This window comes from Lithobates pipiens, unplaced genomic scaffold, assembly GCF_037356315.1.
Source record: "Lithobates pipiens isolate NorthernLeopardFrog02 unplaced genomic scaffold, aLitPip1_a1.2 Scaffold_28, whole genome shotgun sequence".
NCBI lineage: Eukaryota > Metazoa > Chordata > Amphibia > Anura > Ranidae > Lithobates > Lithobates pipiens.
Genome location: NW_027507789.1, coordinates 70,226,490 through 70,249,668, shown reverse-complemented (window position 1 = coordinate 70,249,668; position 23,179 = coordinate 70,226,490). Strand labels below are relative to the sequence as shown.

The 23,179-nt window shown below is 46.8% G+C and overlaps 1 protein-coding gene across 11 annotated transcripts in view; it reads right to left on the bottom strand.

Annotated features, from left to right (window-relative positions):
• Positions 1-23,179, bottom strand: part of SRCIN1 (SRC kinase signaling inhibitor 1) — a 942,827-nt gene that overhangs the window by 226,577 nt on the left and 693,071 nt on the right. For all 11 annotated transcript variants that reach the window (XM_077459382.1, XM_077459389.1, XM_077459385.1 and 8 more), the window contains one exon: positions 15,182-16,011. In XM_077459382.1, the coding sequence (XP_077315508.1) occupies positions 15,182-16,011 (830 nt within the window). The remainder of the gene's footprint in view (positions 1-15,181; positions 16,012-23,179) is intronic.

The following is a 23,179-nucleotide window of genomic DNA, read 5'->3' as shown; positions in this document are numbered from 1 at the left end:
GTTGGAGTGTTTGTTTGTATAGCACAGGCCCCCGGGTGGAAGGCGCTATGCAGGCAGGCCGAAGCTGGGGCCTCAATTAGATGAGCGGGCGGGTGGAGAGAAACGGCCCTGGAGGGTGGCCTCGCCCACTGATGTGAGGACAGGAAATCGACTTGTCATAGTAGCGGCGGTCGCCGGAGGTTGGGCTAGCTTTTATAAGCCGAATTGTGATCGGGAGCTGTGAGGGGACGCAGCTACTCCATGGGTCGGCTGACCGGAAGTTCCCTTAATATGCTGTTCATTCACAGGTAATTGTAGCTCACTACCAAGCAAATGGCCACTAAAAAATAGAGTATGAAAAAAAAAGGGGGGGGGGGGGGAGAGTGGGGAAAAAGGGGGGGAAGGGTAGAGAAAAGAAAAAGGGGGGAGGTTTTTCTTGGTGAGATATTATATGTGTGGATATAATAGCTAATAAATTAATTAGGGCTGCTTGAATGCCTGGGATAAGTCATTAATCACATCCGATCTCATTGCCAGTCATGGCACCAAAAGACTTAATATCTTTACAGAGTAGAGATAATCGAGTATAAAACTTAAGTGCGTGATACACAAGCCCATTGTGGATTTATCCACATGGGTTTTCAAGCAGTGAGCACAAATTTAGCGATAATAGCATAACATAAACTATGTATGTATAAACTTTTAATATATATTGTGTCCACCAGATGGCTTCAATCTGACTGAACAGTTAGAAATGGCTAATGGGTAGAATTGAATTTCCGATCATGTGTGGGCTTCAGCTGACTTTTTTTTTTTTTCAAAAAGTCTGACGGACCTAGAAATAGAACATGTTTTAAATCTTTAAATCTTTCAGACGGAATCAATTCCAATAAGGAATTGATTCTCGTCTGTATGCTAGTCCGATGGACCAAATTCGATGCAAGGGCAGCTATTGGCTACTGAACTTCCTTTTTTAGTCCCATTGTATGTCATCACGTTCGAAGCGAACGAACTTTCATCATCTGTAAGCAAGTCCGTTCGGTCGGAACTCCGTCAGAAAGACCGTCAGAGTTCATTCTAATGGAAAGTCCGGTCGTGTGTACGCGGCATTAGAAATAGCTAATGGGTAGAATTGAATAAGCCATTGAGATATGCCATTTGGGTGGCGCATGCGCGGCAGCTCCGAAGATGGCCGCATAGACCCGGAGCTCCGTCCCGCCCTGGCAGACTGGGACTGATAACGGCGCCCAGAGAGCCAACGTTCGCTCCACGACACGTCCGCAGAGTAGCGGATACATCAGGGATCTCCCCAATGTACTCCGGGGCTGTCAGGAGAAACCTGGAGCCGACTTTCGAGGCGATCCGTTCTCCTCAGGCAGAGGCGAAAATGGCGGCTGCGCCTCACCGCTCGGACGCGGCCTACTCGACCGGAGCACAGCTGGCAATCTCTCCCTCTTGTGCCCTGCAACGACAGTCAGGTACCGATCGTTCTGAAATGGCTTCCCCAGCTCCACAGTGTCCCTTCTGGAGCAATCATTCCCAGACATGGATTTCCCGCCCTTGGGAGCTAACCTCCCTCAGCCCCAACTTCTCACACAGCCTGGGGATGTGGGCCTACTGCAGCCGATCAATGTGACTGAACTCTTTGCTAAATTTGCAGACCTCCTGGATAGGGGCTTACAGAATACGGCTACCAAAATCACAAATGACATTAAAGCACACCTCCAGAACATTGGATCTCGCATTGAAACTATTGAATCCAACCTGGATGCGACGATTTCCAGAACAAATCAAAATTCTGCTTGCTTACAAGTTTTACAAGAGCAGCTGGATACTGCCAATGCCAAAATAGATGACCTTGAAAATAGAAATAGGAGGTGCAACTTTAGAGTCAGGGGACTCCCTGAATCCTACAAGGATGTTCCTGAGACAATACAGGCCTTCATCAAAGAACTGCTCCCTGACACCCCACAACACCATCTAGAGCTCGATAGGGCTCACAGGGCCCTCAGGCCCCCCAGAGATGATGGCCTGCCTCGAGATATTGTAGTGAAGCCTCACCACTTTACAGTGAAAGAAGCAGTCATGAAGAAATCCAGATCCCTGTCCAAGATCGTTTTTCAGGGACATCAATTACAAGTCTTTGCTGATATCTCTCCCTCCACCATTCAAAAGAGACGCACCTTGAAACCGCTACTTCAAATTTTAATGAATAAGGACATTAAATATTGGTGGCTCTTTCCATTTCAACTGAAGATGTTATTCAATGGCAAACCCTACACCTTTAGTTCACTTCCAGAAGGGGAACAGCTTTTCCTACGACTCGGCCTCATCTCTCATGACCCAATCGCTATGCAACAGGAGCCCTCTCCTCACTCGGCTAAAAGGCAACTTCCCTCCAGTCCATCCAGTCCACTGAACTCGATGTGGAAACCTGCAAGATACAAGAAATCGAAGGACAACGTCCCTCCCTGACTCACTATGAACTGTCTGCTGTACAAGTTTTGGGACTTTGGGGGGGTACTAGTCCCCTCTCGGGGGCCTTGAGTGGGGAAAACGCCTAGAATATACCTCACCATATAGGTGGGAGCGGCCCTCAAGGTCTTCCTCTGTGATGGGGGGAGCTGGTTACCCTTTTCTACCAACTTTATGTTGCCACACTCAAGTATTTTTCCTCTCCTGATTTGTTGTTCTTTATTCTCTCCTGGACTTTGGGGAGATTTGAACTATTCCTCACGTTAACGTTGGTCCTGGGGCCTTTTTGACAGTTACATATTGTTTAAAATTCTTAGATGGTCCTATCTGCTAGGGTGGTGCTCATGCACCCCTTCCTGCCTAGTGAACTCGGTATTAACCCTTCACTGGTCAGGATTACTCTCTGTCTTTATCCCCTTTGGGATTGAGATTAGGGAGGATTTTGTATTTCTTTTGCAGGTGGTATTTTATTCCGCCCGCATCGGGGGTCATGTTTGTCCCCCTTCTTCTCTTCTCTGTACCTCTCTATTCCCTTCTCTTGCTCATCCTCTATTCTTCCTTTCCCCTAGAAGTCGTCTGGAGAATGAGTGCACGGTCTTTATACATGCAAGCTGAAGTCACATACCGGCCTGATATTGTCCTGGTCTATGAGTCTACTAAGGGTAAGTGCCTTTGTTTATCGGGGTACTCCCACTCCTCTGCTCGATGGCGGTAACTGACCCAGACAAAACTCCCCTTAAGCTAATCTCTCATAATGCCCAAAGCCTAAACTCCCCAGCCAAACGTCGGAAAATATTTCAACATTTTCACTCCCAAAAAGTTGATGTAGCACTTCTGCAAGAAACCCATTTCCCTAAACGCTTCCATCCTTCCTTTATCCACTCCAAATTCCCTTATTTCTCTCTGGCTAATGCAGATGATAAAACAAAGGGGGTGGGTATTTTTATTTCCAACAGATGTACATTCTCTCTCAAGTCAGAACTTAAAGATCCAGAAGGTAGATTTCTCCTATTGATTGGAGAGCTAGATGGTCATCTCTACTCATTCATTTCATATTATGCCCCCAACAGAGGACAATATGCCTTCTTTAAGAATCTACTGGACACCGTGTCACCTTTATTGGAGGGGACTGTAGTTTTTGGGGGTGACTCGAATACGGCCTTTGACGCGGGTATGGACAAGGCACGCCCTCCGGGTAAACGCCTTATTCGACCCACTAAACAAAGTCTGCTCATAGCCAAACTTATCTCTCAACATGGGCTGATTGATATCTGGAGGGAAATGAATCCATCCCTAAGGGATTTTACCCATTTCTCCAGTCCCCACCAATCTTTCTCGAGAATAGATCACATATGGGTTACTTCCCATACCATTCCGTTAACAAACAGAGCTTTCATTAAAGACGTAGTCTGGTCGGACCACTCTATGGTGGTGGTAGCCTTCCGGCGCCCTGGAGTGGTTAGACCCGGTAGGAGATGGCGCCTCAATGAATCTATTTTGAGCGACCCAGGCAGAAAGGCGGAGATTGATATCAAAATTAAAACTTATTTTCAAATCAACGACACCCCAGAGGTTGGACCCTCGTGCCTTTGGGCTGCTCATAAGGCGGTTCTCAGAGGACACCTTATCCAAATTGCTTCTCAAATTAACAAAGCACAAAAATCTGATATTGTCAGACTGGAGCAGGAATTCGCGGCCCTATCTAAAAGGCACAAGGCTCGCCCCTCTGAGGTTCCCATCTCGGACCTGGATGCAGCTCGTGCTTCATTAAACTTGGCACTCACCACTAGAGCTGAAAAATGGATCCACTGGAATCAGTCCCGATTTTACTGCCAGGGAGATCGGATAGGCACATTTTTAGCAAGTAGACTTTCTCCAAAAATCAAACACACTGCTCTCCCTAAAATCAAAATAAATGGTAGTACCCTCTCCCAAAACCCACAACGCATAATGGAACAATTTCATTCCTTCTTCCAATCCCTCTATAGTAATAAAGACTGTCCGACGCAAGCGCAGGTCGATCAGTTTGTCGACAGTACAAAACCCAATTTTGAAATCTTCCCATCGCCAGATCTTAGATGCCCCTATCTCACAGGAAGAAGTCTGTGCAGTGATCAAAAAATTAAAGCCCCACTCTGCTCCTGGCCCGGACGGTTTCTCTGTACCTTACTATAAATCCTTCTCCACCACTCTAGCCCCATACCTTGCTCGTTTTTTCAATGAGCTTCGGAGGGGGGGTCCCTTAGAAGCTTCTTCTAATATGGCCTATGTAACGGTTATCCCTAAACCAGACAAGGACCCTAGTGCAGTTTCCAACTATAGACCAATTTCCCTCATCAACAATGATCTAAAGATTCTGACTAAAATCCTTGCAGACCGCCTGGCCTCTTTCATTAGTCTGTATATCCATAAGGATCAGGTTGGCTTTATACCAGGCCGACAAGGCTCTGACCAGACGCGCAGAGCCATTGACCAAATTTCTATCCTAAACTCCAACTGGGACAAAGGAGCTCCTAGACAAGGCTGTTTGCTTTCCTTGGACCTGCAAAAGGCATTTGACTTTATTAACTGGTCGTTCATCTTTTCAACTTTACAGCGTTGGGGCTTTGGTGAGCATTTTCTCAATGTTCTGAGGGCTCTCTACTCAACCTCTTCGGCCCAGGTACGTCTGTGGGGATTTTACTCTGAATCTTTCCCTATCTTATGGGGGACGAGACAAGGATGTCCTCTATCCCCTCTTATCTTCGCCATAGCGATTGAATCCTTAGCAATTTCTATTAGGAACGACCCTAATATCAAAGGCATATCTTGTGGCTCCCAAACTCACAAGTGCGCATTATTTGCGGGTGACATCCTACTTTTTGTATCCTCTCCCCTCACAACGCTCCCTAACTTATGCCGCCTCCTAGATGACTTTGGCTTGGTATCTGGTCTCAAGGTCAACTACAACAAATCTCAAGCACTTAACATTAATCTTGCAGACTCACTTATCTCTCGGCTTCGAGATAGCTTTAGACTATCCTGGACCAACTCATTTATTACATACCTGGGGATAAAACTGACACCAAGGATAGATCTCCTCTACCAAGCTAATTACCCACCGCTGTACAAAAAATTAGAGAGAGATCTCCTAAAGTGGTCGGGGCTTCCCATGACATGGCTAGGTAGGATCAATGCCATCAAAATGACATTACTATTATAGTGTACTTTACTATTTTAGAACCCTTCCGATACCAATAAACAAAAGCCACCTTAGGCTCTTCCAAGCCAAGGTCATCAAATTTATTTGGGGGAAGGGTGGACGCAGACTGGCTAAGTCGGTCCTATATAGATCTAGGACAGAGGGGGGACTGGGCCTGCCAAACTTGCTCTGGTATTTCCAAGCAGCACAACTTTCACAGCTATTCAGAATATACTCCCGATGGGAACATCCTGACTGGATACACATTGAAAGACTGGCAGTCCCACTTCATACCCTTGATTTCCTCCTATGGAGCCCCAAAAGATCCAGACCCCCAATCATGTCGCCTACGCTGTCCCACTCATTCACTTTATGGGACTCCCTCAGGGGGTAACACACACCTAATTTCTTCTTTAGAACCCCTGAAACATTTATTTCACAACCCAGACTTCCACTAGGGTCTGGACATCAAAGCATTCCAGTGGTGGCTAGACAAGGGGCTCTACAGAATTGGTCACTTCCTCAGACCTTTAGGCCCCCTAACGAAGGCCTATTGTGTGAGTAAACTGGACATGCCCAGATCTGAATTCTTCAGATTTACACAGATTTCCGCGTTTCTCCACAAAAAATGCAGACCTTTCCCAGATGGACCACAAATTACCCCTTATGAACAATGGTGTGGGCAAGGCATCAAGCAGAGGGGTGGGATCTCACTGGTTTACAGGGCACTCTCGGGCAAACAGTCCAAAACCTCTTACATGTTGGCTTGGGAAGATGATTTAGCCAAATCTTGGAACCTGGAGACTTGGCAAAGGAATTTTTCCTACTCATACAAGCGCATCATGAATACCGGTCTCATAGAAGCGAGCATTAAAGTACTTACCAGGTGGTACTTAGTACCCACAAAACTTGCCCACATCTTCCCGTCAGCATCTCCTCTATGTTTCAGGGGCTGTAACCTTAGGGGTGACATGCTACATGTATGGTGGTCCTGTCCCAGGATTCGACATTTCTGGCGCAGAATTTTCTCTTGGATAAGCATAATTACCTCACGGCCTATCTTACCATCCCCCCTCATTGCACTTCTCAACTTCCCAGTCACGGGAGCGCCCAAGATTACACAACGCCTCATCCACTTTATTTTACTGGGTGCCAAACTTACCCTGGCAAAAGCCTGGAAGACGCCTTCTGTATCACCCAGAGTGGCTAAGAAAAAAAATTCTTGGATCATGAATCAAAAAATGGCCGGTGTAATCTTGGATTGTTCTGAGAAATTCTATCATACTTGGGAACCTTGGGCATCTTTTGTTGGGATCATCCTTCCACACTGAAATTGCTCTACTCCTAGCTGTCGCTCACTTCTCCGGACGACCTTCTCCACCTCCCTTTACCTCCTTTTACACTCTTCTGCGCTAATTGCCTCTTTCCTCTGCTTTACCTGCTCTTCTTTTCTTTGTCTATCCCTTTTCCTCCTTTACCCCTTTTCCCCTCCCTGTAGGGGATGCTCCCTTTGGCTGCAAATATTCTTTGTGATTAGTTAATATTTCACTTATTGGATTTCTTAATTTATGCGCTGAAAGGAAATCTTCATTTGTTCTACTGTGTTCTTTTACTCTTCCTCCCAGATAATGAGTATATATCACCTGTGCCTCATTCAGTTACATAACTCATAGTTCTCACTTGCTATACTTCGAATGCATAAACAGTGTAGATGGCTGACCTGTCCCTTTTGCTGGGGGGTGGGGGGCTCTGGGGAGTTGCCCAGTCGCAGTGTGTTCCCATTTGGGGCGGCTGGGCAATCTTCCCTGGGCCCGTCTCGGCCCCGGGTGGAGGGTGTTAAGGGGGGGTCACCGGGTCCCCACGAATCGGGGGGACCTCGTTGGCCCCTTTTTCTTGAATGTACTACTTCTACCACGCGCTCTCATTCTCAGACTGGTCAAGGTTTATTCTCTTACCTTCTATATTGCAACCATGGTCTGGGGGGGGGGGGGATTTTTTTTTTTTTTTTTTTTATGTTTTCTCATTATATGCTTTACCAGTATGATGCATTTGTCTTCTAGGGGGCATCTCGCCCTACTGCCACTTATTATTGACATGTTTTGTAACCTGTTGTTCTATTTAACAATAAAAATCTATTGAAAACGAGAGATATGCCATTTGAGAATTCTGATCTCCATGAAATTGCTGAGAATGTTCAGATTGGAGGAGATGGGATGGGATCTGAGGCATCTACAGGCAGAAGGCAGTCAGCAAGAAAAAGGACAAGTAAATTTAGTCATACCTTGTGTGATGCAAACCACTGTGTGAAGACACACTCCGGCATCTGACCTGGGTGGTGGATGTCGGCTTGTGCTGTACAGGGCCTGTAAGATATAGTGACTTCCACGCCAATCACGGACGCAGCAGATTGGAATCAGCTGCATCCGAGATCTGGGGAGGAGGTGCAGGGGCATAGCATCATCTGCTTCATGAGCCGAGCATACACGCCCCCATCCCGACTGCGCATGAGCAGCACAAGCGTGTCGGAATGACGGCCTGCACCCACGGCCCACCAAAACAATGGCCTCACTGGCGTACAGCACATGTGCGCCAGAGGGGCAAGATGGCGGCCAGACAGAATAAATCCATCTGAGCGGCCAACCATACAAAGCCCCCATGGATTACCAAATCCGGGCGGCTTTGTGTGCCGGGCATACTAGATGCAAATCCCGGGGGGGGGGGGGGGGGGGCCCACAGAATGAGCACTGTGGTTTGAGGAAGGAAGATAACCAAATCCTACACTTGGGAAAGATTACCGTATTTATCGGCGTATAACACGCGCCGGTATTGTGCCATATATTGTCTGGCCATCATATAGCGACGAAGCTTCGGAAAATCTCCAAAGTTGAACGGCGTCTGCGCCGTGAGTGGAGGTGGTGGCCCCACCATACAAGCGGACATAGGGTTGTGAATATTAGAGGGCCCCTCGCGGGCGAGCTTCGCTCACCGCGCTTCGGGCTCGGCCTCGCTGCGCTCGGCTCTTTTATATTCCTACTCTATGTCCACTTGGATAGTGGGGATGGAATCTGGACTCACGGCGCAGGCGCCGATCATCCTCGGCAATTTTCGTAATTTGTCTAGCTGTGTACTGTGCATGCGCAGTACACAGTGGACACTATCGGATGGGGGACCTTATATGACAAGACACTGGCGTATAACACACACCCCAAGTTTAGGAGGGAATATTAAGGAATAAAACTTTTAGGAGGGAAGTTTAAGGAAAAAAAAACATACATTTAAATGTCCATCAATGCAGCCTTATCAGTGTCCATCATTGCAGCCTTGTCCAGTGACCATCTGCAGCCTTGCCCAGTGCCTTTGCAACATTGCTAGTCTAGTTGCAGCATTGCCCCGATTTAAAATTGGCGCCGACTGAGCGGAGAGGAGCGAGTGGAGCCGAGATGCACAAAGCCGAGTGTACTGCGGCTAGACTCGGCTCTGCTCACAGTCCCGCTGTCACCATCAGGGGTCAGGTTCGAAGACCAATTGCTATAGCAGTTGCAGGACTACCACTAACCAGCAGGATAGGAACACAGGCAGTCCCCCTGGCAGATGACACAGGCTCACCTGAGCTGTGGAGTCTAAGTACTAACCGGTTTTCACCAGAGCTCCAGATGGTGTAGATGGATTTAGCTGCTTGTTAGCACCAGGTTGCGGTCCTCAGATCGCCCCATCAGGAGGTGAGTAAGCCGGGGTTCAGTAGCAGATGAGCAGGTAAGGATCAAACAGAAGCGTGGTCAGTAAGCAAGCCAAAAGGTCGGTAATGAGTTGTTGTAGGTTGGGATCAGGCAGAAGCGTAGTCGTGGAACAAGCCAAGGGTCGATAATGAGCAGTAGCAAATATAAGCGGCAGCAGGGAAGACAGGAGCGAGATACAGGCTGGGGATAGCACAATATTCTGGCAAGGAGGAAGTTCAGAGACATGGCTTATATCAGGAAGTTCATGGGAGGAGCAAAGAGTTCAAGGTTCAGATTAAATCAAGGTACAAGGCAAAGTATTTTCGTGAAAAGGTTTGAGTAGCGATATGTGAAACACAGGGTGAATCTTCATACTGGCTGGAAGTTTTAGGCGAAAGGCGATTGGGTTGATCTGGGCCGAGATCTGGAAAGGTCCCACAAACTTTTGTCCCAACTTTGCATATGGAACATGAACCTTCAGATTTTTAGTAGATAACCAAACTTGATCACCCACATGAAAGGTAGGAAGTGCTCTGCGATGTCTATCTGCAGCCTTTTTGTAACTTTCCTGAGCTTCCCTCAAAGTCTCGATCAATTTATCCTGGATCTCCTGTAAAGAAGTTAATCTGTTGGTAACAGCAGGAATTGGAGTTGAGATAGGGAGATCAGGGATAAAAGCTGGATGATGCCCGGTAATTAGGAAACAAGGGGTATGAGAGGTGGAGCTATGTTTAGAATTGTTATAAGCAAACTCCGCTGTAGGAAGATAGTCCACCCAGTCATCCTGAAGATAATTAACAAAACATCGAAGGTACTGCTCTAACGTTTGATTGGTCCGCTCGGTCTGACCATTAGACTGAGGATGAAAAGCAGAAGATAGATTAATTGTTACTCCTAGAGCTGAGAAAAAGCTTTTCCAAAATTTTGAAGTGAATTGTACTCCTCTGTCAGAAACTACATCTTCTGGAATTCCATGTAGTCTAAAGATTTCTTGAATCATCAACTCCGTAGTTTGTTCTGCAGAGGGTACCCCCTTGACCGGTATAAAGTGAGCCATCTTTGTGAAGCGGTCACTAACAACCAAGATGGTGGTAATTTCTTTAGAGGGGGGGGGGGGAGAGAAATCGACTACAAAGTCCATAGAAATTGATCCCCATGGTCTTGATGGGACATGGAGTGGCTGGAGCAACCCCAAAGGAAAAGCTTGGGGTGTCTTATTGCGAGCACAGACCAGGCACGAGGCTACATAACCTTTGACATCTCTTTTGTACCCAGGCCACCAAAAGGAACGGGATAAAAGTTCCTCTGTCTTAGAAACTCCAAAATGTCCAGCAAGTTTGGAGTCATGAACCAACTTGAGGACTTTAACCCGAGCAACTTCAGGTAAATAGAGGCGATGTGCTTGAGTCCAGAAGCCATTTTTGTACTCAAGGATGATGTCCATAGGAGGATTTTTGAGGAGTGGGTCATTCTCATAACCTTCCTTGAGGAGACTCAAGAATGCTTTAGAACTTGTGGCACCTAGAAAGTTCTTTTGAGGCAGGACTGTGTATTCAGAGTATTTTTCCTGGGGAGGTCCAGACAACATTCCTGATAAGGCATCAGCCTTACCAGTCCTTGACCCAGGTCGATATGAGATAATAAAATTGAACCTGGAAAAGAACAATGACCAACGTGCTTGTCTAGAAGACAATCTCTTGGCAGGACGAATGAATTCCAGATTCTTGTGATCTGTGAGAACGGTCACAGGATGCTTAGCGCCTTCCAGCAAATGCCTCCATTCAGAAAATGCTTCCTTAATTGCCAGTAACTCCTTATTCCCAATATCATAATTTCTTTCGGCTGAAGACATTAAACGAGAGAGGTAAGCGCAAGGATGAAGCTACATCTTTTCACCACGTCGTTGAGAGAGGATAGCTCCCACGGCAGAGTCCGAAGCATCCACTTCCACTATAAAAGGTAATTCAGGATTGGGATGTACCAATACTGGTGAGGAGTTTTTAACTTTCCAAAAGCAGCCTGTGCCTCAGATGACCACACAAAGGTGGACTTTCTTTGTTAGTTGGGTAATTTGAGCTATCACCTTAGAGAAGTTACTTATGAATTTTCTGTAAAAGTTGGCAAACCCGACAAATCGTTGGATTTACTTTTTGTTTCCAGGGGCAGGCCAATCTACCACTGCATAAATCTTCTCGGGATCCATGCTCACTCCATCTGGAGAAATAATATACCCTAAGAACTGGATCTGGGCTTGTTTAAACTCACACTTCTCCAGTTTGATGTCGATTCTGCCTTAATCTTTCAAAGACAGTGCAAACATGCCTGCGGTGCTTTTCCAGGTTATCGGAAAAGATAAGGATGTCATCCAGATAAGCAATGACAAATTGGTCCAACAGATCTCGAAAAACATCATTTATGAAGTGTTGAAAGGTCGCAGGGGCATTGCAGAGACCAAAAGGCATGACCAAGGACTCAAAATGTCCATATCTGGTTCTAAAGGCGGTTTTCCATTCGTCTCCTGGACGAATACGGACCAGGTTATATGCCCCCCGTAGGTCAAGTTTTGTAAACACTTTGGCAGAACGAAGTCTTTCCAACATTTCTGAGATCAAGGGGAGTGGATAACGGTTTTTAATAGTGACCTTATTTATGTGCCTGTAATCAATGCATGGACGCAAGGTGGAGTCTTTCTTTTCAACAAAGAATAGGGCTGCTCCTGCAGGAGCTGTTGAGTGTCTAATAAAACCCTTCTCTAAATTTTCATCAAGCCACTCCCTGAGCACTTTTAATTCAGGCTCTGACAGATTAAAAAGGCAGCCGAAAGGTATTTCAGCCCCTGGGAGCAGATCAATGGGCAATCGTATGGGCGGTGAGGAGGTAATTTATCTGCAATTTTATTATCACAGACATCCCGGAACGCATGGTATTGTGGAGGCAAGTTGTGATATGACTGGGTAGTTACCACACCAACTTGCAATTCCTTGACCAGCGGAGAATTCCTTGACCTCAGAGGTACCCGAGTGTACTACGGCTAGACTCGGCTCTGCTCGCAGTCAGGGGCGGGACTGCGAGAGGAGCCGAATCTAGCCGAAGTACACTCGGCTTTCTGTATGTTGTCGGCGCTCACTCCTTTCGCAATCAGTGGAGGTGGGCGGGATTGCGAGAGGAGGCAAGTCTAGCAGAAGTACACCCAGCTTTCTGTATCTCGGCTCCGCTCGCTCCTTTCTTCAGAATCAGAGGGAGATCGGCGGGGATCAGCATATAACACGAGCTAAGTATAAAAGAGAATATTCCTGCGCCTAATCAAAGAGTAATCTAATTGTTGCACCGCTGCACACACTGAGATGGGGTACTTGAACCCCAATTGGAGAAGACAAAAGGTAAAAAGGTAGTGGTGCGCGGTACTATGATGAAGAATCTAGTTAAAACAGGTTTAATATATTCAATAGGTATTCAAAAGATTAGATGATAAATGTAATATCGTCTCCACTACAGGTAATAAATGTAACGTAGAAAAAGAAAAGACAATATATATATATAAAAAATATATATATGTATATATAGTGAGGGACCCTCACTCCTATGCGTAGTAGTATTTTGAGTGGTAAACAAATGGATAAGAAAAACAATCAATGATGAATAAGACTGGTGGTCCCAATGCGATTTTATAGGTAGCAGAGTTGCATAAAGTGGCAGTGCTGAATATAAAGAAGGTCCATAATAATAACTACTACTGCATTTGTTTCAGTGACTAAAATACTATACATAAAGTAGTGGACGAAATAAAAGATATATAAAGTGAATCACCGTGCGATTTGTTAAAAATGACAAAAAACGCATACAAAGTGCTAGTGCTGAACAATAAATAAATCTGAAAAGAAAATCTGCTAAATCAAAGTATATGTGTAACAGTGTACAAAAGTATTAGCTGGATAAGGCAAAAGATATAAGTAATGCTTGCCTTGTGACTAAAGAAATCGCATATGGTGTTAAAGCCAAGGGAGGGTTAAGCAGAGTGACTCTGTGCGGGTGTCTTTATACCTTAGACTTAAATATCGGTGCAGTGCACTAAATTGAATCATAAGATCAAAGAAAATAAATCAAATTGTTGAATCAAAACAAAAACGCATAAACGATCCAAGTGTTGGTGAGAGGGAAACAACCCTCTGGGAATAATCCAAAACAGAAGAAAAAAGGTGCACAGTGTTTAAAGCTATAAAAAAAAATATATATATATATATATATATATATATATATATATATATATAAAAAACAACAATTGAACAGTAATCCTAGTTAAAAATGTCCATTCAGCTTGTGCAACAACAGGTGGCGAATAGCCCAGAATCGCATGTAACAAGACAGTCGCCTGCAGTGCTGGTGCTTAAAATATATGTGCACTATAAGGTAGAGATTTAAACGGTGATGATGGTGATGGTAGATATCTCCCACGTGGTCCTGTGAAATCAGAATATGGGTGTCCCCTTACCTTACAGCTGTAAGGTAACAGCATATGGTATATGTATCCTCAGGGTTCCTGGTGGTCCTTATCCCTCGAGGTCCTATTCACGTGTCCCCGGGTCCTGGCGTCTCCTGCCTACTGTGCCGTATTGGGCTCTTTAAGTGGTCCCTCAGCGGTACTTCAGCGTGGGGGGGGGGGGGGAATTGGTGGTGTACCTCGGCGGTTTTATGCAAGGGGTTAAACAGATAAGGAGGAAGGGAGCCCCATAGTGTAGTATTTTTCAACAGTATTGAAATTTATTTATAAAAACAGCTTTGGTACTCACAAACAGACAGAGTTTTTGTATGGTGTATAAACGAGCCTCGAGCTCGATTGCGTCACTTCCGGTAGCGTCCCGACGCATGTTCGTCACGGTCACGTGACCGTGCCGAACACGTGTCGGGACGCTACCGGAAGTGACGCAATCGAGCTCGAGGCTCGTTTCAGCAGTACTAGGTGACAATCTCTTCCCGGGCTGATTTGGCCACTTTCCAGCAAGCACATCCACATTTAGTCAAAAAACAATGGACGGGCAGACCTAGGACACAATTCCGCTCAACTTTCTTGTTTTTAAAATTTTGTTGGAATGTTATGCATATGACAGTTTCAGAAAACATGTAAATATACATGTTATACGTATTCATTACCAACAATTTATGTTATTTCTCATGTTATCATTAAGGTTGTATGCCTAAACTGCCTCTTAATATATTATAGACATATGATTGACTCTCTTACATACCTCCGAAGGAGATTTTGAAAACTCTGAAATGCGTTGATGAATCGTAAGAAAACACGGTCAATCGTTGTGGTGACTGTCAAAACCTATATGCATTTTTTGTTAACATTCTGCCTTGTTTTACTCTGTGTTCTTTGCTGTAATTACACCATTAATAAAATGTATACTTTTATTTTTACTCCTAATGCAAATTTGAGTGCCTTAAAAGTCCAATTAGGGGATAACTCTTCCTTCAGTATTTATAGGACTAGGTCAGCAAAGGAAATCCATCTATTTTTCTCATGCAGGTTCCTTTAATTTTCCAACACACACAGTATATTATCATATCACAGTGTGATTTTTGTACAGAGATTATTTCTTATTATTTAGCTTTTTATGCTCTTTTGTATAACCAATAATCATGGGAAAGTCACTGGGTATGATCCTATTTATAAAAGGTATGTTTATAATCAATGTGATTTTTAAAAACGAATCGCCCATGAAGTGGTGAAACACATCAATAAATTATATCACTACTTTCACCTCTAGCTGCATTGCAAACACTGTATTACTATTACTACCAGTAATTAAATTGAAAGGGGTATTCTCACCGTGTTTCTGACTCCTTGGCAGGCACTGGAGAGCTGAACCCAGACAAGGGCCGTTCTGGTCCGGAGAACATTTCGTTAGTGCCTGAGGAAGAGCTTGGGTTTCTCTGTTTTCCAACAGGGCTGTCCATAAAAACAGAAGATGAGGAATCTTTGCGAAAGTTCTGGCGTACAGGCGAGTTGCGGCTGGATGGTCCTGAGTAGGGGCTGTGAGGACCCTGATTCTGCTGAACATCCACCATTCTTCCATCTGTTACTTTCTGAGGGGAAGATGGTGGAATACGGAAACCCATTCCAGGACCATATGTGTCTCCATATATCTGAGAGTTGGGTTTATACATTCCTTCTTCTAGATCAGTTTGCAAAGCAGCTGCAGAATAAGTGCTGAGAGAGCGGACTGAACCTCTCTTGTACAGGCCACCAGAGTATGAAAAAGGGTCCCCCAAACCAGCCAGGGACTGAGTAGAGGTAATGCTAAGTCTACCTTCATGGACCATTCCATAGGGATCTGAATAGAGACCCTCATTCTTTACAAGCACCACATTCTTGTTGGAGAGATCTTCATCAGGTTTAACATCCCTTCTCTCCAGGATAGCACTAGGACTAGGGGAGACTCCTTGGGCAGGAGGAAGTCCAGACATCCGGTCCCCATGGTGGACAGGGCTTCCAGCATAAGAAGGCGGACGCCCACCACTATAAGACATGCGGGAACGTGCTGGAGAGGAGGACTGGAGAACAGGTGGAGGAGAACCAGAAGTCAAGTGGGGAGCAGGAGACATGTTGTTCAAACGTCGAGTTGGGGATGAGTCTCTGGAGCTGTACATCATCTCACGCTGTAAAAAAAAAAAGCAGAAAAAACAAATAATCAGGCAGAAACAGGGCACTGTAGCACAATAGTTTCATGCTCAATACAGATGAAAGGATGATGTAGTGATAGCTACATCTTAGAACTAAATCTTAAACCCTCATTGTTGTATGTGGCTTGGCCTGGCCATGGCAAAGAGTGGGTGTTATTGAAGTGAGCTCCAGTTCTGGAAAACCCTATCCCTTAATTAACAGATTTTATTTTCTACTTGTAAACAGTGGCACACACATTCTTTGTGAATGAAGTCCAGTGTTGCAAACAATGCCTCCTCATCTGGTATTAGCAGACATATTTTAGGATGAAGAGATGACATCATAAAATATGGTAAGAGGTGCCATCAGTACTGTGGAAAGCATAGGAGAGGGAACATGGTGGTTGACAAGCAATAAACACTGCATGTCCACCCTGGGGGCCAATAATTGAGAAGAGAAGTGCATACAGTATTACAGAATTGAAAAATACCTTTTAAGCATGTGTGACTGTATGAAAACTCACTCAAAGCAAACGTTTAACTTAATGGAGAAGTTCAGCCTGAGCTCGGGTCACAGGAGTACAATTTGCAGTAGTGTCACTAGGGTTGGTGTCACTCGGTGTGAAAAAAATTGGTGTCTCTCCCCCCCCCCCTCGACCACAGACCCCCAACCACTAACTACAAACCCCCTCCATTAAGTACAGCCCCCCTTTCCTCAGTATAACCCCCCCATTAAGTACAGATCCCCTCCATCAGTATAGACCTCCCCCTCAGTGCAGACCCCCCTCTATTAGCATAGACCGCTCCATCAGCATAGACCCACCTCAGGGCAGACCCCCCCCATCAGCAGACCCCCTCACATAGACAGCCCCCCAGTGCAGACCCCCTCCATCAGCATAGACCCCCCTCAGTGTAGACCTGCCCTCCATCAGCATAGACATCCCCAGTGCAGACCCCCCTCCATCAACATAGACCCCCCTCAGTGTAGACCCCCATTCCATCATCATAGAAACCCCCTCAGTGCAGACCCCCCCTCCATCAGCATAGACACCCCCCCAGTGCAGACCCCCCTCCATCAGCATAGACTCCCTTCAGCGCAGACCCACCCCCTCCATCAGCATAGACCCCCTCAATCAGTATAGACACCCCCCAGTGCAGACCCCCCTCTATCAGCCTAGACCCCCCCTCCATCAGCATAGACACTGCCCAGTGCAGACCCCCCTCATAAGCATAGACACCTTCCAGTGCAGACCCCCCTCTCCCATAGCACATGTCCATCTAAAATACAATACATTGTTCAGACCTCAGAACAGTGCGGTATAGGCACAGCGGTGTGTCCCTTCTCAAACTCCCTCCTGTTCTGTGCACATGTAAACAGAGAGGACTCAAGGAGGCGGCTTCAGTCTGCTCTGCTGAGAGAGACACAGATCAGTGCAGGGGTGTGCGGACCATGCGAGGCCACTGACCACAGGTGTCTGGCAAGTGTCATCCGGGTGCATCCCACACCCCCCACCCGCCCTTAGCGATGCCACTGGCAATTTGTTCTGCACTCCTGTCACCCGTTTTCAGGAGAGTCTGAAGTCCGCTCTCTGCTGACATAATCGGAATCAGTCCAGGCACCGCGTCATCACGACAATAAAGTCAGGATCCACCAGGTACCTGGACTGATGCCGTCTCAGCCTCTCAGCGAGCCGCTAGGAGACAAAGGGCCCCTCCATAGCTCAGCGCTCCAGTGAGCATGAAGGAGCAGAGAGGAGAGCTGCTAATTGACAGTCAGCAGCTCTCCGCTCGAGGATCTGTAAGAACCTAGCCATTGGCGATGTTCTCAGTGTAGAGGCGGCGGGGGACAGATGATGCAGCATCGGACCGACCAATGTTGCATCCACCTAGGTAAGTGTTAATGGGCCATAAAAAAAAATGCCACGCTTATGGGTAACGCCACGTTTATGGGGAAAAATAGCAAATGAAAAAATAAAATAAAAAATTGCATATACTATTGCTGCAAAATTTATATTGTAATTGAATGTTATTAAAACATAGGATTTTTGTACTCACAGTAAAATCCTTTTCACTGATGTTCATTGACAGACACAGCACTTTAATCTTGACCTTAGCGTTATATTGCCACCTTCAGGAGAGGACTAGGCAGAACACAAACAGCACAGCACTGCCCAGGGGGTGGTCCTACTGGCTATAACCTCTCACTCTACTCCCAGCAGCTCAGTTTGTCAAAAAGCAGTACAAACATAAATAGGAGGGTTGGGTGCTGTGTCTGTCAATGAACATCAGAATTTTTTTTTACGGCGAGTACAAAAATCCAATTTTCTCTTTCGCTCATTCGCCTTAATCTTGACCTTAGGGACTTCCCCAAGCAGTGTCAAAAATGAGGGGTGGGAACATAAAGAAAATAAACTCCACCTATAACAAAAAGAACTCATCAGTGGAGTCGCAACCTCAAACGGCCGCCTGCAAAACCTTGCGGCCGAAGCATGCATCCAAAGATGCGCCCACATCGACCTTTTAAAATTTAGTCAAAGTGTGAACGGACAACCAAGTCGCCACCTTACATACCTGGGAAATGGATGCTTGATGTCGAAAAGCCCAGGAGGCACATATTGCCCTGGTAGAATGTGCCGGGACAGGAAAGGGAGGCGCCCGCCTCCTTATGGCATAAGCCTGAACCACAATCTGTCTGATCCACAGAGAAATGGTGGCCGACAAGACCGCCAGGCCCTTCTTCGGACCAGCCACCGATACAGAAATCCGACCTCCAGAAAGGAGCCATAGTTGACAGATACACCCGCAGAGCCTGGACCACATCCAAAGAATGCAAAGCGACTTCCTTGGGATGCGACGGCCGAGGACATAAAGACAGGAGCACAATGTCCTCATTTAGATGAAAGGCCATAACAACCTTCGGTAGAAAAGAAGGCTGCGGACGCAGCACCGCCTTATCCTTGTGGAGGATCAAGTAGGGAGACTTGCATGACAAGGCCGCCAACTCAGAAACCCGCCTTGCAGATGTAATAGCCACTAGAACGATTACTTTTTGAGAGTGTCAATAAGGGGATCTCCGTAATGTTTTCAAGCGGCGGTTTCTGAAGCACAGAGAGCACTAGATTCAGATCCCACGGGGACAGCAGCGGGCGTATTGGAGGGGCCACAGACTGAACCCCCTGAACAAACGTACGCATCAATGAGTGAGTTACCAAAGGTCGCTGAAAAAAGACAGACAAAGCTGATATCTGCCCCTTAATGGTGCTTAATGCAAGTTTTTGATCCACTCCTCGCTGCAAAAACAGCAGGATCCTGGAAACTGAATATGTACGTGGACGCCACCCCATCTCCTCACACATGGAGAAGTAGGCCTTCCACGTGCGATGATAAATCTTCCGGGAAGAAGACTTCCGCACCCTCGGCATAGTGGAAATTACCAAGCTGACAGTCCTCGGGCCCTCAGCACCTGGCTTTCAGCAGCCATGCCCTGTGAAAACCAGGGATGGTAAAACAGGATGAAGTATCGAACATTGTGACAGCAGGTCCTCCCGCATTGGCAGCCGCCAAGGAACATCTGCCACCATTCGTACTAGGTCAGTGTACCAAGGACGTTGAGGCCAATCTGGGACAATCACCGGAATCTCCTCAGCCCCCACGCTGCGAAGCAGACGAGGGAGAAGTCTGACCATGGGGCCACCGATGCGTCTGACGCGTCCGCCCAGGGATCTATTGACCTGACCTCAAACCTCTGTACCTTCTGATTGAGCCGAGAGGCTAGAAGATCCACATCGGCATGCCCCACCTTAGGCAAATGAGCCAAAACACTTCCGGGTGCAGTGACCATTCCCCTGGTCCAACAACTGACGACTGAGGTAGTCCGCCTGCCAGTTTACGCCCGGAATTTATACGGTTGACAGAGCCGGCATGCGCCGCTCTGCCCACTGTAGGATGTGAGAGACCTCCAGCGCTGCAGCTGAGCTGCCTGTCCCTCCTTGATGAATGACATACGCCACCGTCATGGCGTTGTCTGACTGGATCCTGACCGGACACCCCTGCAGCCTCAAATCCGAGTGTGGAATTGAGCGTATACGGTACCACCTCGAAAGTGGCTATCATGAGGCCCAGAACTTGCATGCAAAAACGCGACGACAACCTGCGGGACATCAACGACTGCACCATGGATTGAAGAGTCTGCAGCTTGTTCGAAGGGAGAAAGACTCTCGCCTCTGAGGAGTCCAGAATCAACCCCAAGTACTCCAGGTGCTGAGTCGGCACCAACATCAACTTCTGGAGGTTAAATACCCAATCAAACTTCTGGAGAGTCTGTATGGTGATCGTCACATCCGAGAGTCGGGTGGGGGCGAACCTTCATGCGGTAACAGATTTGCTCGCAGGTTTGTTTGGGTTGCAAGACCAGGAACGCTTACCTGCCGACCCGGGCTGACAAAAAAGCCAATTCTGAGCTGAAAACGAGCGTGCCTGCCTACGGCGTGGCTCCTTACCCTTTCTGGACTGTGGGAGCAAAGTACTCTGTCCCCCAGTAACATTCTTAATAAATGTCATCCAGTGATGCGCCAAATAGCCTCTCACCTTGGAAGGGCAAATCCTCCAGCACTTTCTTAGATGCCTGGTCCGCAGACCAGCATTTAAGCCAAATCAAGCGATGCAGCACCACTGCTGATACTGAGGCTCTAGAAAGCAAAGGGGCCACATCACAGACATACTTAAAGCTGTGCATCAACTGGTCTGCCAGTTCCACACAGACTGGGGAAACCTGTTCCTTCCCTAACTCGCGGTGCAACAACTTAGCCCATTCAGTAAGTGTTTGTGACACCAGGGCCGTGGCTAACACCGGCCACAATGCTGACCTCACCACCGTAAACATGGACCAGGCAACCGCCTCGGCCCTTCTATCGGCAGGGTCCTTGAAAGAGGGGGACCCTTCCACTGGAATATCCTGGTCACCTTATTTAACTTGGTATCCGGGGGGGGGGGGGTCAACAACCAGAGGAGATGTCCATTTTTTCAGGAAACTCTCCTCAAAGGAGTAACGCACCGCCATTCGTTTCGGGACTGAAAAGAACCGCTGTGGGCTTTCCCACTCCTTGTAAATAAACTTATCAAAATAAGTTAAATAAGGAAACACCTTTAGCAGTGCGGGCCAGCTTGTGGGACCCAAAAGGGACCGACACCTCTGCAGATGCCCCCCGCTGTATCTCTATCTTTAAGGTATCACTGCTGTGATAAGTGCTCCTACTAGCACTTTTTCCTGTGCTGACACGGACGCGGAGTCTTCCTCCTCGCTGTCCGAATGGTCCGCGTCTGAATGGTCCGCATCCTCTGAAACATCAGAGCAGGGGCCGCCTGCCACAGTGGGACCAGAGTCTGAATCAGCACTCTCCCCAGAAGACGGGCCGCTTCTACCCTGGCAACAAATGATTCCAGGACCGCCGACAGTGTCCATAGGCACTGCAGGTGCAGGGGAACCGGTTGCTATAACAGGGGTGTCTGGAGAAGAAGCACCAACCTCTGACGCCATGCTGACCCACTCTCGCCTGTCACCCTTAGGGGCCTAAGGCAAGAAACAAAAAATGTCCACCGTCCTAGCTGCCACAGACTGAGGGGCCCCCCGCAGGACTCACCCCCCTGACCCAGGTGCTGTGCTGTGCCGCCGCCGTCTGCTCTCTCCTCCGCCTGCCACGAGGTGTCCTGTATCCATTTTCCAATCTAAACCACCCGCCCGGTGCTAGGGTAAAACAGACCTGAGGCTACCAGAAAATGGCCGCCACTTGCCTCGGCAAAAGCATCTGAAAACGCAAGGAAAATGGCCGCCAGACTCCAAGAAAATGGCCATGGTTACACTGAGCTGCTGGGAGCAGAGTGAGGAGTTATAGCCAGTAGGACCGCCCCCTGGGTACTATGCTTGTTTTTTTATGTGTTGTGTCTAGTCCTCTCCTGAAGGTGGCGCTATAACCCTAAGGTCCAGATTAAGATGCTGTGTCCGTCAATGAATAAAAGAGAAATTACCTTTTAATTTAAATTTGCAACTCTGTAGTTTTCAATGCAATATGGCAACCTGGAGGCGTTCTGCACACAGATGGTGTACAGAACACCCCCCGGACATTATAATGTAATTTTCTGCCTATGTGATTGGCTTACTGATTTTCCCAGAAGTCAGACTTTTGGCATTCCCTGCAACAAAAATAAAATTTTTGGTGACATACTCCCACATTTGAAGGGATGCACTTTGCTTATTAGAACCCTGCAGGTGCAGCAGCTGATTGATAATTAAAAAATCACGCCCATTAGATTCACTTTGCATATGGATGCAAACAACGATTTCTTCGGAATAACAAAAGGTGGGAATCTGGAGCAAAGTTTGTTATAATCCTTGCAATGTACTTAAAGCACCCAGAGGGGAATGTTACTCTTTAAATCTGATTTCAAAACACATTCATCTCTTGCACATGTAGCACCATCTAGTTATGTAGGTGCTAGAGTGAAAATTTATTCTGGAGAGTAGGAAAGTTTAGGCAGGTCTAGCTGCTGGCTAGGCCTGTTTGTTTTTATTCTGGGCTGGGCGACTCAAAAGTAGCGTCACTGTCGCCTCCCTCTTCTTCCTAGAAGATGCTGGAAGGAAGAGAAGAGAGGAGAGGTGGGGCTGTCTGGGGTACCTTGAGGAGCCTTAACCAATCCCCAACTTGGATTGGTAGGGGGCAGGCGTCCTCAAATACAGTGGGGCAAAAAAGTATTTAATCAGCCACCAATTGTGCAAGTTCTCCCACTTAAAAAGATGAGAGAGGTCTGTAATTGTCATCATAGGTATACCTCAACTATGAGAGACAAAATGTGGAAACAAATCCAGACAATCACATTGTCTGATTTTTGAAAGAATTTATTTGCAAATTATGGTGGAAAATAAGTATTTGGTCACCTACAAACAAGCAAGATTTCTGGCTCTCACAGACCTGTATCTTCTTCTTTAAGAGGCTACTCTGTCCTCCACTCATTACCTGTATTAATGGCACCTGTTTGAACTTGTTATCAGTATAAAAGACACTTGCCCACAACCTCAAAAAGTCACACTCCAAACTCCACTATGGTGAAGACCAAAGAGCTGTCGAAGGACACCAGAAACAATATTGTAGACCTGCACCAGGCTGGGAAG